This window comes from Haliaeetus albicilla, chromosome 4 (genome assembly GCF_947461875.1).
Source record: "Haliaeetus albicilla chromosome 4, bHalAlb1.1, whole genome shotgun sequence".
In the NCBI taxonomy this organism is placed as follows: domain Eukaryota; kingdom Metazoa; phylum Chordata; class Aves; order Accipitriformes; family Accipitridae; genus Haliaeetus; species Haliaeetus albicilla.
In genome coordinates this window covers 29,609,997-29,624,774 of record NC_091486.1, presented here as the reverse complement: position 1 = coordinate 29,624,774, position 14,778 = coordinate 29,609,997, and the positions used below count along the sequence as shown (strand labels likewise).

At 36.7% G+C, this 14,778-nt stretch overlaps 1 protein-coding gene across 6 annotated transcripts in view; it reads right to left on the bottom strand.

Moving 5' to 3' along the window:
• Positions 1-14,778, bottom strand: part of PARD3B (par-3 family cell polarity regulator beta) — a 433,796-nt gene that overhangs the window by 234,786 nt on the left and 184,232 nt on the right. For all 6 annotated transcript variants that reach the window (XM_069781654.1, XM_069781655.1, XM_069781656.1 and 3 more), the window contains 3 exons: positions 14,499-14,590; positions 4,036-4,122; positions 334-459 (listed from right to left, as the gene is read on the bottom strand). In XM_069781654.1, coding sequence (XP_069637755.1) covers positions 334-459; positions 4,036-4,122; positions 14,499-14,590 — 305 coding nt within the window. The remainder of the gene's footprint in view (positions 1-333; positions 460-4,035; positions 4,123-14,498; positions 14,591-14,778) is intronic.

The following is a 14,778-nucleotide window of genomic DNA, read 5'->3' as shown; positions in this document are numbered from 1 at the left end:
ACTCATTCTGAAGGTCTTATGAGGAAAAAATTACAAAGAAAATATGGGAAAAATAGTAGAAGAATTAGAAAGGGAAGATAACTATTAAAAAACCATAATGCTATTTAAATTAAGTAAGCACAATAGGTTCACTAAGACTACAAGAAGATTCCTCTCCTCAAATTTCACCTTATTTGGAGGTTTCAGAAAGAAAATCACAAAGTTTCTGCCAGGTATCAATTTTACAGGCATTTTATCTGAAATAAATATTAATCCCTTTGCATGAATCACTTAATAAACACAGCATTGTATAAAATCCTGGCTAGTTAAAAGTATCACTAAACCAGCACTTACTGTGCAAAGGTTTTATCTGCGAGGTCCACATGGTTAATCTTGACAATGCATTCATTTTCATGGAAAAGTCCATCACGTCTAGATCTGCTGTTTTCTTCAATACCACGGATGAAGAGTCCCAGCATCCTAAAAGGCAAAAAAAAGAGTGAAAACTATCCTTATTCTGCTGGTATGAATTATAGCAACTAAAAATAGATATTAATATCTCTACTGTGTATGAGATGAGATAGAGTAGACCATTATGAAGCGCTTAACCCAGAGAAAGGATTTCCAGCTCTCTCCTTAACTAAAAGGGAAAGGATTGCAACAAACACCAAGAAAAATTGCTAGACACTAATGCTATACTGCTTGCTAAAACTTCAGAAAGCATTGTGTCCTCTAGGTTGTACTTGGAGAAACAGAGGAAGACACCTACATCTCCCCATCCAGTTAAAAATTTGAATGTAGCTCATGCAATATTTCTCTGCCACTAAGATTACATTGCTCCAAAGAAAAGCACAAACAGATTAAAAGCAATTTTCGAACTCAACTATAATAAATGGAACAGGCATTAGAATAAGATAAAAAATAACCACTATTTCTACATCTGAAAAGTCTCTGGAACTTTTCAGTTGCCAAAGCCCCTTGTTTTGGTACATGACAGCAATACTACTTATTCATGTGGCAGGACAGCAGCAGAACATCAAAACCTAAGTTGTTTGTTACCAGGTTATGTGCAAATTGAAAACTGAGGTGCAGCACAGAAATTTCTGATAATGTGTTAAGTGAACAAGTATAGGTGGTGCAAAATGCCAGTGTGGCTAACTCTGCTGGGAGCTCTAGGCTATTTCTGACCCACTTTGAGCATCTCTGTATTGCAGGCTATAACTCAACATACATATATCCGATGACACCAGTATAATGTCCAAAAAAACCTGACAACTGCATGTTTGTGAAGACCTTTTATAATCAAGTTTTATCCACCAAATTTCCATACCACATCAGCATCAAAGACAGATGACCTTTAGAGACCATATTCTATTGGTTATACTCCATAAAATATTAATGCGCAATTTCCAATGTGCCAGCGCTCCAATCACAAAACAGAAGTCTTGTATTTTTTTCTCAGATTTATAACTGCCCCTCATATTTAAGTCCATTCAACAGATTCACAGCACACCATTAACTATTTCAAATGACACTATAGTCACCATGCATCTGATTTTAGATTTACTGTATAATAAGATTTTTAAATTTATATTTGTCATATCAATGTACTTTAAGTGAAAACTTGGTTCCTACTGAGGACTACTACTTCAAAACATCTAACAGAAAAAAATTATTTAACCTATCGCATGAAGATTCTCTTGCAACCTGTGTTACCCTTCGCTAAAGGATTCAAAGGGGCAGTGGTGGTGAGGGGCCGCAGCCCTATCGATGACAAACATTCAACTAGTGGCAATCAAAAACCTAAACCCTAAGAACTAATGAAATGCAATTACGTTAAGATGCAAACCAATAACAGCAGAGAAACAAAAGAAAGTAAAAATTAAGTCAGTTGCTCATTAATCCTGTTGTGCTTAGATGCTGCATCCATATAATGCAAGAGGATTGCCCACTTGTCTGAAACTTGCTGTGCGTGCTGTAGTACCTGAATGAGTGGCTTGAGTTACGTATGCTGTGGCAGCTTAAATCCATTGCTCCATTACTTTTTTCCACAGCCTCAATTTTAGCATTACTTTAATGCACTATTAAATGTTAATTTCCTTTTTTAATAATATCTGAATGCAAAATAAAGGGGGAAAACTATTTCCATTAGTTTTGTAGTTCCTGTATAAACGAAGATTTTGTAAATTAATACAATGTTTTACCTACCCCTGGAAAAATTCTGCTCTGCAGCAGCACTACGCTGAAGCCAGCATTACCTTATTAGAAGATAACTTTACAACTGAAATACAAGACTAAACTAGTCATGGCCAGCGTTCCCCCATAAACTGTATCTTGTCATCAACAGAAATAAGATGCTCTTCTGTACTTTCTCATGTCATGAGTTAATATTAATTCACTAGTCTCAGAATTGATTAAATAAGAGGGACAAGCGATTTAAGTCACTCTAGTGCTTTTACGAAGACATTGGTATGGTTCTGCCAAGAGTCATTAAAATTTCAAGACAACTGTCTAAACAAGTACTCCATCGGTCAAAAACCCCTTTGCTCTGAGAGATCCCCAGAAGCATCAGTGTATAAGGACATATTAACCTGCATGCAATGTAGACCAAGGAACTCTGCTTTTTCTTCATGGAGGTCTTTAAAAGCTGCACCCAACACTGTGATACTTCAGTTCAGAACTGTATAACCGTCACAATAATTACTGATTTTAATAGCTTGCAACTTCATCACATTTTTAGCCTAATGATCTTGAAATATAGTGTACACACTACAACCTTTATGTCATGGCTATCACAAAGAACTATTGTCTGCATTTCATAATGGGGTAACACACACAGGTGTCTTTCTCAAGACAAACAGGCAGCCTGCAAAGCCAAGGACAGAACTCAGACCTCCTACAGTTCCCATCGAAGACCAATTTTCTTCTTCAAACATTGACGACATTTTTCCAGGCAGCAGGTGGACATCTATATTCCCTTTTGGCAAATAAAACATTCTGAATGAATTTGGGTTCATTTACAAACTCAGATCTTCCTGAGAAAACATTTACACACACAGACCTTTACAAGGCAATTTAATCCTTCACACTGTCTGTCCTACGTGAAAGCTGACAAGTAAAGAAACATTTAAGAATTAGACAATTTTTACTTTTACAATAAGTGTCTTTGTTACAGGCAGCCATTTTACTATAGTGTCATTTATGGCACTGGCAATTTCCCATCTCTTATTCAGGACTGCCAGTGTCAAATTAACTCTGTGGCTAAGCCTCTGCATGTCAAATTTCAAACAAGAAATATATATATTTTTTTTTTTTTTTTAATTTTTTTTTTTTTACACCTGAGTTACATAGCTTGGAAAACAGTTATAATGAAAATGCTGACACAGTCTTAACTACAGTACATCAATATGAGCACACTGCTATAACAGGCTTTTGTGATCTCAAGAGACTATGTTAAATCATTTATAATTAAAGTAATTGTATTGTGACAAAGAAAAGTTCATGGTATAGTGCACATTTTATAAATGCTATACAACCAAATCTGAAAGGTGGCTTGAAAAATATGAGGCAGGATCAGACAAGCAAATTTTTTGACTTTTCTTGTCTGATATGTCACTAAGGAAGGGCCCAAGCAGAGAAATCCAATTGAAATAAAATACAAAAAAACCCCCAAAAACCTACCACCACCAAACCTAAACAAAAAACCCCCGATGCACAACCAAAACCAAACCCCACACCCACAAAGTCAACCCAACACTACAAAAAACCCTAATCCCATAGCCCACACACCTTTAGTATTACATTATTCTACAGAGAGTCTAGTTTACCATTCAGAGAATAAAAACAGAGGCAATTAAAAGGACATATATGAAAAAAGGGGTTGGTATTGTCTTATACATAACTTCAACTAGTAAATATTTTCGTAATGGAAGAGAGTGCCATAGACCAATTTTCTTTTAAGCATTTCTTTTCCTTATGGTTAAATAGTAGGTATATTAAGAGAAACTGAAAGCCTTTCGTTAATATACTTCTTGAGCAATGCAGAAAATATCTTACCTTCCACTCAGAGATGAAAAAAAGGGCACTACATGTATTCCCAAGGGTCCACCTTCCCCAGAAATCTCCACTGTTTTTGTCATTTCACTAAAAAAGAGCACAGGGAAACACATCTCATATGCTTCTTCACAGAATTCTCTGTGTTAAAAACAAATTCCTGATTGATCAGATAGCAGAAAAGATAGAAAAAATATTTGACTGAGAGCTCACTAATATATAAAAATACAATGAAATGTAAAATGGCTATCAAATTCTTTAATTTTTTTAGATTACCATTTGTGTATTTTGAAAGGGAAAGACACCAAGTACTAGACATTTTCCTAAGCCAACCCTTAAGTAAATTAACCAGAATATTAAAGAATAAGCTTTTAAGTGAGGAGAGACTTCATCATTAAAAAAAAAAAAAAAAAAAAAAAAAGATTCTACATGTTCTTAATTTGAGCTCCACGTGAGCAGCTTTGGTCAATTTCCCCATGTGGACACATTATAAACATGAAGATCACACATTAAGGACATCAAGCCAATAAGAAAATGAGTCAAATCATATTTAAATATCTTGAATTCTGCCCTCATTGCATACAACCTCACTGACACACAAAGACCAAAACAAATTGTAATCAGAAGTGCAACTCTGCTCATTTTATCAGGAAGTTTCCTTCCTCAAACACCATTATCAAAACCCCCTATATTACCTCTGACAGATTTTTTGCTGTTTCATGGCTATGTGCTGTTTGATTTCCTATTGAGTATTTTACACTGCCAGCCTTACAGTGGCCTTAACTCTATTCTGGGTGATCATAATTTAAAAGGAAGGTACTTGAATTGGCTAGAAGTTGGAGGGGGAAGGGGGGCCGCAGTCTGTATTCTAGCAGATCACATTCCTTCTTTCTATACTAGTCTACCCTTCCGTAACACCCCCTCCCCTCAAATCATACCGAACACCATCAAGACTGGCGATCAGTGGCCAGTGAACAACTATTGTGTATTTCCATTTACATCAGAACACCCTAAATTCAAGATATAAGAAGCTCTATGCTTGCACACCAATCCTATAGTGTTTATAGAACATGTAAAACTGAACCAAATGGCCACTTTATATACTGCCTTGAGTTAAAGACTCAGTCTAACTGATGCAAGTGCAGGCTGCTGTTGGGAAAAAGACTTCTGACATTTCTCCAAAAACCACACAACAGATCTGGAGACTGCACATTTGCAAGATGAGAAAGATGACCAAGCCGACCCTTCCACACCACACCACCCTTCCTCCCAAGTGATTTTTTCCTAGTACAACATCCTCTGGGATCAGCTGACTGATCTCACTGCCCCATGCATGGTCTTATGATCATTTGATGTGATGCAAGAATCACCAGAAATGCACAGGTATAAGGGAAGAATCTGTGACCACCCTTGAAGTGGCAACACACAGTTACATCAGATTAGACGCAACATAAAAACACACGGCACAGCTAAGCCCTCTCACAAGGACGACAATTACTGCAAATGATCTTAGACAAATTCTGACATGGCTTCCTAATAACACAGGAATATTATTATTTTTTTGTTACGAACCTTTATCCAGTTGCATAATGATTAATCAGAAGCAACTTACCCTAGATACAGTAATTCTTAGCTTGGTCAGCTAAATATGGAATAAGACTGGAAAATAAGTTTATATAATTTTATTTTGGTTTTGGAGTTGGGGGGAGCGGGGGGAGTTTGAGAGGGGTTTTATTGTAATTTATTCTTCCAAAAAGACTGACACTGGAATGAATTTATATTCCATAAAAATGAAATGGACAGACCTGAACAACAAACCACCACTGATCTCAACATCACAGATTTTCATTATTATATTTGTAACACAGGCACAATCAACAGGCATTTCTATTTGCTGTTTTTTTGTTTCCTGTATTCTCCTCTCTTCATGAATCAAACAGGGAAATCCTGAAAAAATCCTCCTGTCAATTTTTTTAGAAAACATTTTTTTCTAGTGAAACTGGTCAGAAAAGCTAATTGGGGTGGTTACCAAAAACTCAAAATTGCGTGCATAGAAAATTAACTCTTCTTTCAGTTCTGTCTTCTACTTCCTCCAATTCTCTTAACAGACAAAAAAACCCCAAAATTAAAGCACTACTTTTATTGTCTTTTGAACTTCTACAGAATGAAAACACATGAGCAAATTAAGTAGCCAAATCCTGTAGGTCCAGAAAATAATCAGAAGTAGTCAATAGGCCTTCATTTGTACAGGGAAAATTTAAGTAAGTTACATTTGTCCCCAGATAACCCTGTGTTGCTTAAGTACTCCAGGGAAAAGTTGTCTTCCTAGGCAACTGTAAAATAGAGCAGGAATTCTTTTGAGGGCTATCATGATAGACAGGTTAGCTGTCATATTAAATCAATGCACTTACAGTTATAAGTAGGCTCAAAGCCAAAGAAAACATACAAGTTTATTTTTAAATCTAACAGGAAATCTACACACTAAGAAAAACAGGTTTCTTTGTGGAAAAAAAATAGCCCACATATACATTGTATTACTTTTAAAAACATTGTGGCGAATCCTAAAATTTATGGATATACTAAAGCACTAAATATCCAGAATAAGAGCACACTGTGTGTGCATATGTGTGTATATCTATATCTATATATAAAAGGTTCTTTAGAATTATATTTTTAATCAAAAATCTATGACTCAGAATGACTTTTCATTCTCAAACAAATGTGATTCTTAGTTACATCTGAGAAGAAAACTGCCCTTCACAACAACTTTAATAGATCTTTGAGGACATATTATTTTTATACTATACCTATGAAAGCCTGACAGTTAAAAAATTAAAAAGCAGGATATCTGGGATTCAGCTTTTGTTTGTTTAGGAACCTCAAAGATTGGAGACTCAGAAGAATTTGACATCATTCACTCATGCTGTTGATCTTCCAGGAGGTTTAATCTGCCCACTAGAACAGCTGAATTCCAGCAGTGCACTATTCCACACTGGCTTAGAGTTTACACTATACTGGAAAGAGTATTCGGGAATAGGGCACAGCTGAATGAGATCCTGAACAGGATGAGCTTTAAGAATACTAAAATCCACAGGCACAGGGGACACCAAGGTGCTGGCACTCCTCCGTTTTGTTAAAAAAGTTTTTGACAGAGTCAAGTTAAAAAACTGAAAGAAGGGAGTGGGAGTGGGAGAATGCAGAATGGCTTTCCATTGCTGGTTAATAGCTGTGATATTGACAACAAGGAGGGTAATTTATGGATTTTCTGCAATACTCAACATATTTAAAAAACAAACCAACCCCAAAAATAGGAAAAAATAAATTCCAAAAGTTAGTAATGTACTAGTGGCCTACTCCTATTTTAAATCTCCCCTACAGATCTTAAAACGCATTTTGCAGTAAAAGAAAAAACAGGTCTGGCCTATCAAGTCAGTATAAAAGACCTGGCGTCCAATTGCTAGGTAGGGATGAGAGGCTGGGAGCATCGGTGAGTGATGCACAGAGGGTGCCTCCGTGTCTGACACTGCTAGTATCTCCTGTGTGTTCTTCAAGGAGCAGACAGAGCTCCGACCTCAGAAAATACACTACTTGCTGAGTTTGCAACCCAACTTTTCTGGAATGCGTACAGATATATTCTTACAGCAATCACAATAAGTGAACTTTCAAAAAGCATTTACCTCAGTGAAATTTATCAGAACTGCAGGGTTCACCCCAACTAGAAACATGGCACTCAGGCTTCTTCAAATGCATGCTGGCATGCCCCTTCCCCTCGCCGCACTAAAAGGTGCCTCAGAGGTCTCAGTGAAGAAAGAACACCTGCCTAGCATGACCTGTTTGTGGCATCCAAGACCACATTCAACATTGTAATATTGATTTTTAATCTGAAGAAGCTGTCATCATTTACTATTTAAATTCTCCATTGCTTGATGTTTATTGATTTCTGCTGGGTTCTTTACAGTCTATCACATTTGTCAGGAAGGTTTGCCATGCATATTATTAAAAATGTTGATGAGTACAGTTTAGCAAAGAGAGGGATAGAGAAGATGTACGCATGTGTGTAGAGAGCATGCACAGCAGTCCATTTATAACATGGAAGGCAAAATTTAAACGGAGTGCTGCACATTCAGCGATACATATTCAGCGGTGAATCAGTCTGATCTTCAGATTGGCAGTGCCCTTGCTGTTGAATACTATAGCTCCCTCTCCTGAAAACTGTATCAAGAATTAGCAGTTTGTCAGTTATGCAGCGGGAAAAGATCTGTTAGCTGAAAGCTTCTCTGCAAACTATCCAATAATACTGAAGAACTAATCTCAACCACCAAGCACACAGATGCTTAAAAGGGACTTCTCTCCAGAAATAAACATTTTTGAGTTTTACAGCAGGACCTGGTTCACTACGGCACTTTGACCTTCTCCAATTACAAATGCTAGGAGAATCTTGGTAGGATTTCTCCTGGAGGATGCAGTAGATGCAGCCTAAAGCGGATTAACTGTTTTGCAACATACTGAAGACAGTATCTTGGAAAAAGCTGCTTTCTGCATGGGTTACTTGGCAAAACTTGTCATCATGAGTACGTCACAAGAATCTACTGCCTGAGTAAACACAGATCAAGTATTTATCATTCCAGTGGCATATTCTTTTGCCATTTTAGTCTTATTCAACACTTGCATGTAAGTCTTCAACCCAGGCACAACATGATGAAGGAAAAACCTTTGAATAGATCTTTGAATTCCTCATACGTTTTTAAGAAAAGGTCCAGATGAGTAAGCTGCTGTATCTGAAAAAAATCTCTTAGCGCAGGACGTCAATGTTTCCTTTGCAAACAAAAAAGCACAGCTGATATTCTGAACATGCTTTGTGGCAATTTTATTGACCACAGCCAAGTAAAAGGCAAAGGAAATGTCACTCACATACAGAGCGCTCACAGATAAAGTTATTAAAGCTGCACGTCCTTGCTTGCTCTTCACTTGCGCCTCCGGGCCCACCAGCCAATGCTGCCGTTCCAGGAGAGGAGAGTATCCATTAACAACAGGTGCTGACATTTGGTAGAGAGCACAGGCCTACAGGTGATGTCAAGCTACTGAAGGGAATTTTAAAGCAGCAGCTTGTACTGATTTATCCAAATAAAGAGGGTGATGACTCTGTCCATGTACTTCTTTTGCATATTAAAACAGTACAGTTGCTGATGGTAATAAAGTATTTGTACCCATTCTTCCAGAGAGGCTTCCAAAGTAGCCAGCTCAACTAAAGCTGTCAGACAGCACATTTCCCACCCGCCTGCTACGCCTTTTCCACATTTTTCCTTCCCTCTTTTAAACTAGATGCTCAAAGCTCTGACGAAAATGTCTTGAAAGCCCTGAAGAAGAAACAGGCGCTCAAGACGTTAAATAGTGTGAAATGATGAAAATCTGAGCAATATCTAAGTAGGGATGGAAAGCACCCTACAAAGAGAAGAGAAAGCAACTGAACATGCAGAGTCAAGAAGGAGCTTTCCAGGAACAGTTAGAGAAACTGCTCACTGACTTTTAGAAGAGATAGACACATTTCAGCTGCTCCATTCTTCAGAAAACTAAAACTATCCAAAAAGTTTAAATATTTACTATGAAATAATGTCAGAATCTTCCAGTTTCAGGTTTGAAGAGATAACCCTCTAAGTAAAATGCGTTAATCTAGTAAAGATGCTACTGTAATACAGATTTTTCTCCTCATTAAAATTAGTTAGTTCTCACAAGATTAACTATCTAAAGGTTTAGAGAGAAACCAGACAGCCTGCAGGCACCAGGTTTTTGTGTCTTTTTTTTCTTTAAATCAAGTTGTTCCTATTCTGTGTTGTTAGATTAATGAAACACACAATAGGTTAAAAAAAAAAGTAAAATACAGAGAAGGAAAAAACACTGCAGTTACATAATTAAAGTGTATCTACAGTGCTTAAACCAGGGAACTGACCCTGACCTCTGCTAAAAAGATGTGGGAAGACAGCAAAACAGAACATAATGAAAACATGTAATGAATTATCAATGCATAAATTACCCTTTGAGTTCCAACTAATCCACTGCTATTAAGCTAAACATCCACTTCCAAGCAGATTCATGTTTATTGTTCCTTAACACAGTCATTTTTACTACAAAAAGAAAAGCAAGATTTTCAAAACCAGTATTTATATGTATAATGTGCTAAGGGATTCAATGTTAAAGGCTGTGACAAATTTCTAGCTGACTTCTACAGAGTATCAAGACTCTGCTGTTACTTTAAAAATCTTTCAATCCTAGTTCAGAACATGAAGGCAAGCAAGGAAAAATACCAAATTTTATACACTGTTGGCATTAGCTTGGCTTCCCTTACTCTAAACTTCATCTTTACTAGCAAATAAATAAAAAAAAATCCACCTTCAGAAATTACAAGAGGATTGTCATTACTCCTGTCTTTATTTAGTCCATTAAAAAACGTGCCAATGACCCAATGTTTCAAGTCTCTCTTCTAGGCAAAGTTCAACTCTCAAAAGGTCAAATTAAAATCTTCAGACTCCTGAGCGATACAGTCCTGAAAAGTTTCCGAGTACTTTTACAGTGAAATGTTTTAAGAGAATCCAGGCAAAGAAACTTCCTTCCTACTAGCTTCTGAATAGAGGAGCTAAAAATCCTCCACACTGCCACTCATTTCATTTACCCAACGTGCAACTAATTTTACCTACTTAAATCAGTGAACAAGTTTTCTTCAAATGGAAGAGTTTTCCTCCTTGAGTGAGAAATATAAAACAAGCCAAGTCTGAAGACTTTAACTTCAACTGACTAGGCTTCATAATCATAAAATATTAATCTTGGTATTCTTTTTTTCTGCTTCCCTCTGAAATACCCATTATTGGCCATAGTTAGAGAAGCAACACTGACCTCAGACAGGTTGGTTTTCTGATGAGAAGGCTCAGATAGTTTTCTTAGGCGACTAGCGCTATTTTGCTTAAGTGCTATAAGTCCTAATGATTACCAAACTCAGTGACAGGAAGGAATATATTCGAGTGAAAGCAGCAGGGACAACAGTGGTTTTCTTTCTTCCACAGTATGAAGTAGCGCACAATTAGGCTGAAATATTAGCTTTATTACATCACTTAACATGGCTTATTTAAGTGAAGGCTTAAGGTATCATGACTTGGTGGTCCTTCATGGCCTTAACATCTTTGAAATACAACAAGAAAGATACCTGTAGAAATCAGAATTATAAATAATACTTTCTTTCAGAAAGGACAGTGTAAAGGAGTCAAATTAGATATTAAGATGCTAGTTTTACTACTTGTGGAAAAAAATAGTTTTATTATTTAATATTATTTTATTAATAAAACTTTCTTTACTTATATCCAAACAGATTAAGATACCAGTAAGATAGATAGATGGTCTCTAGTGACTCATTATTTTCCTTTATAAACCTATTACTCCTAATGAAAAAACTTTCGGAAAAACAGTTTTAAAAACCCACCTCCTCACTTTTAAGAAAAAAGCCATACAAGAATCAAAATCATTGCCTCAAAATTTAAATTATTTGGCTTCTGAAATTCCAGTGAATTTCAGAGAAGTACCAACTAACTTTGCTTTACAAAATAATGTGTTGTGAATTCCTCTTAGAGTTCACTGTTTGAAGAAATTGGAATGTATTACAAATACTTTAATATAATTCACAATTTTGAGGAAAATGTCCCATACTATCCATCGCAACACTTGCAGGAAAAATAGTGTTTTTAAAAATCTCTTCAGGACACAGGAAGCAGAAGCAAGGTGTATTTTGGTAGAATTACTTTACTGGGACTCTGCATTTAAAGAAACACTGCTCCTTTCTCTTTATTTTGGTTTTTGGTGGGGTTTTTTGGCCAATGTTTCTCCTTAATGCATCAATCTCAATGCAGATTAAGACAACCCATTTTATCTGAGAAAAACTACAACCAATGCAGAAAGGTTCTTGGGAATACCTTGTTCTGGCCAGCTTTCCCTCTGCTCCCTGCCTTTTCAACGCTTCCATGCTCAGGCATCAATTGAGTGGGCCCCAATCTATATTCTTTATCACTTTTCTTTCCATACTCCTCCATGAAGACAGTTGGCAGAATTCAGCAAAAATCTTAAGACATCTACAGAAATCTAGGCTTATTATCGACTGTTTTGCTACATGCCAGAGAAGCCCTGGCCATTTCAGAAAACTGAATACCTCCCAAAAGTTATCACAGAGGTCTTTCTCATTGTCAACATTTCCAATGGCCACCAAAATCAGGTTATGAAGATTAAAAGCAAATGAGTCTCACAACCTTCTTCTGAAGAATCCCAAATGCAAGCAATAGTCAACTTAACTTGATAAACAATAATATGCTCTCAGAAATTCCTAAGAGGACTTAGATGATCTAAAACACTCTAGTAAAAGCATAAGGACAACAGTAAATACAAGAATAGCATGCACAGAGCTTGATTAATCCCTATTACAAACAGATCAAGAGACAAATGAATGCATATATTTGGTGATGCATAATAATTACCTCAGGTGAAACAAGCTGTAGAAGTCTTTAGCAACATTCCATAAAGAGAAAATAAGCTTTAGCAACTAAACTGACTAAGTTCTATACTTGCATGACGAACACTAATCAGCTAGTGTGTAACTTAGAGGCCTGGCAGGTGCAGAGAAAGCTGCAAGAACACTCCAGTTCCATTTCATGATGAGACCATTCTAAAAATATGTATCAGTACCAGCAGGCAAGAGAAGACACTACAAAATGGCATACAAAGTAGGTGACAAGGAGGCCTCCAAGAAGGAGGAAGAACACAGACAGACAGATGAGTTGAAAAGCACCGCTTTCCCAAAACAAAAAAATCTCCCTTAAAAGAAATAAAATGATGACTAGAAGAACAAGAAAAACTAAGAAATTAACTCTCTTGCATGGAAAAGATTAATTTTTTACATGCCCTAAAAGGAAAGGTGATCCTTCTGCCAAAATCCTGGCATGGCCCAGAAGACCACCAAAGTTAAGAGTCCCTGCCCTTGCAAACTTCCCCACAGGCTTTGGGTATACAACTTCATGCCTCTTTCCCAGCCCTCATGTAGGTAAAATGGGAATATTAACACTTGCTTTTTCTGAGGTGTTTGTGAAGATAAATGCTCTAAGATTAAGACATGCAGATTCTATTTATTTCATGGTTTTTATTTCATACTGTTTTGACAAACAACTATAAGCTGCAGAATTACAGCAAATGATTATTTGCTATCATCAAAATCGAAGCAAATTAATTTCTGACATTCTAGCTGTCACACAGAAGTCTGCCATATAACACTTCTTAATTTCATTATACAATGTGCTATGATACCACTACAGTTCTGCAACAAAAACAACATACTGGACAAAGGACTGAATTCCTTTGCCTACTCAAAAAGGTGACTTCAGCACAACCTGAAGCACCAGTCAAAACTGAATTTTAAGCTTATGGTGGGACAGGAGAACAGCAGCATGGAAACATTTTGCTCTAAATTTGCCAGGTTCAATCCTCTATTACCACCACTTAAGATCTGACCGACCTACTTTGTGCCACTGTATTGCAGCCTAGCCTGTTAATTTTGGTATAACAAATGTAATCGGCAATTTTTTTTTTTTAATTTCATTTCAGCCATTTAGAATTTTCCCTGTGATTTCAGGAACAATAAACCCCAAAGCTCATTATTAAACCTCTTGAGAACACCTAGTTTCCTCTTGTTTCAGCTATGCAGCTCTTAAATTTTACTGTATTGGCTTCCAATGCAGATTATGTATTTACCTAAATTTCACTCAAACTTTAGACTGGTCAAAATAAAAGTTATTTTCCAAACTATCAGTGTGACCACTACCACCTTCAGTTGTAACAGCACTGGCCATCTCTGGTTTGTTATAAATGAAGAGAGGAAAAGGATGCATTCCATCTGACTACTCTAGTGAGGTAATGCACAGGGAAATATTGCAAGTATTGGCTATAGTTTTCACAGTGTATAAACATAGATACAAAATCTACTACAGGATGTAGCAAAGTAATAACCTTACCACTCAAAAACAGAGGTGACATTGTAACTAAAAAAGATAATTTTAGGATTATCTGGTTCAGCTGACTGGTTATTTATTGAGATATAATATATGACCTCAGAACATCCTCTATCTTAAGACATTAAGTACTTGCAGAATTGAGTAGAAAGCAAAAATAGAGTATACAATAGTAGCATATTTCCCCCTTAGGCTTATACTACAAACACCACAACAAAATTATTCATATTCATCAATGGGGGTAAAAGATTGTACAAATATGTGCTTTAGTATGTGAATCAAGCACATTTTTAGGATGGGAAAGGGATGAGGAGGAAGAGATCATGATGATGATGAGCACAATGCAGATTCACAGATGCATTTGGAATGAGAAGTCAGTCTTGTCTTGCATGTTGATAACACTTGAGTCAACACCGAAACAGATGTTCCTACCTGACAGGGAACCGGGCCCTCTGAGCCAGCAACAGTTCTGTGGGTCCAGTGAGGTTCATCTCCCCATCCTGAAAGGATACCTGGGAAGCACCCTGTTGAGAGATTTCAAAGCACATTTTGAAACTACATAAATATTTATGCTTATAGAACAATGGCTGTGTTTATATTTTTGAGTCAATATTTAGAAGAGAAAAGTCGTAAGTAACATCATCTCACTGATGGTGAGGACTGAAAGACCCATTCTGTATGCAGCATAAGTGACAGCATTTGGAGAAACAGT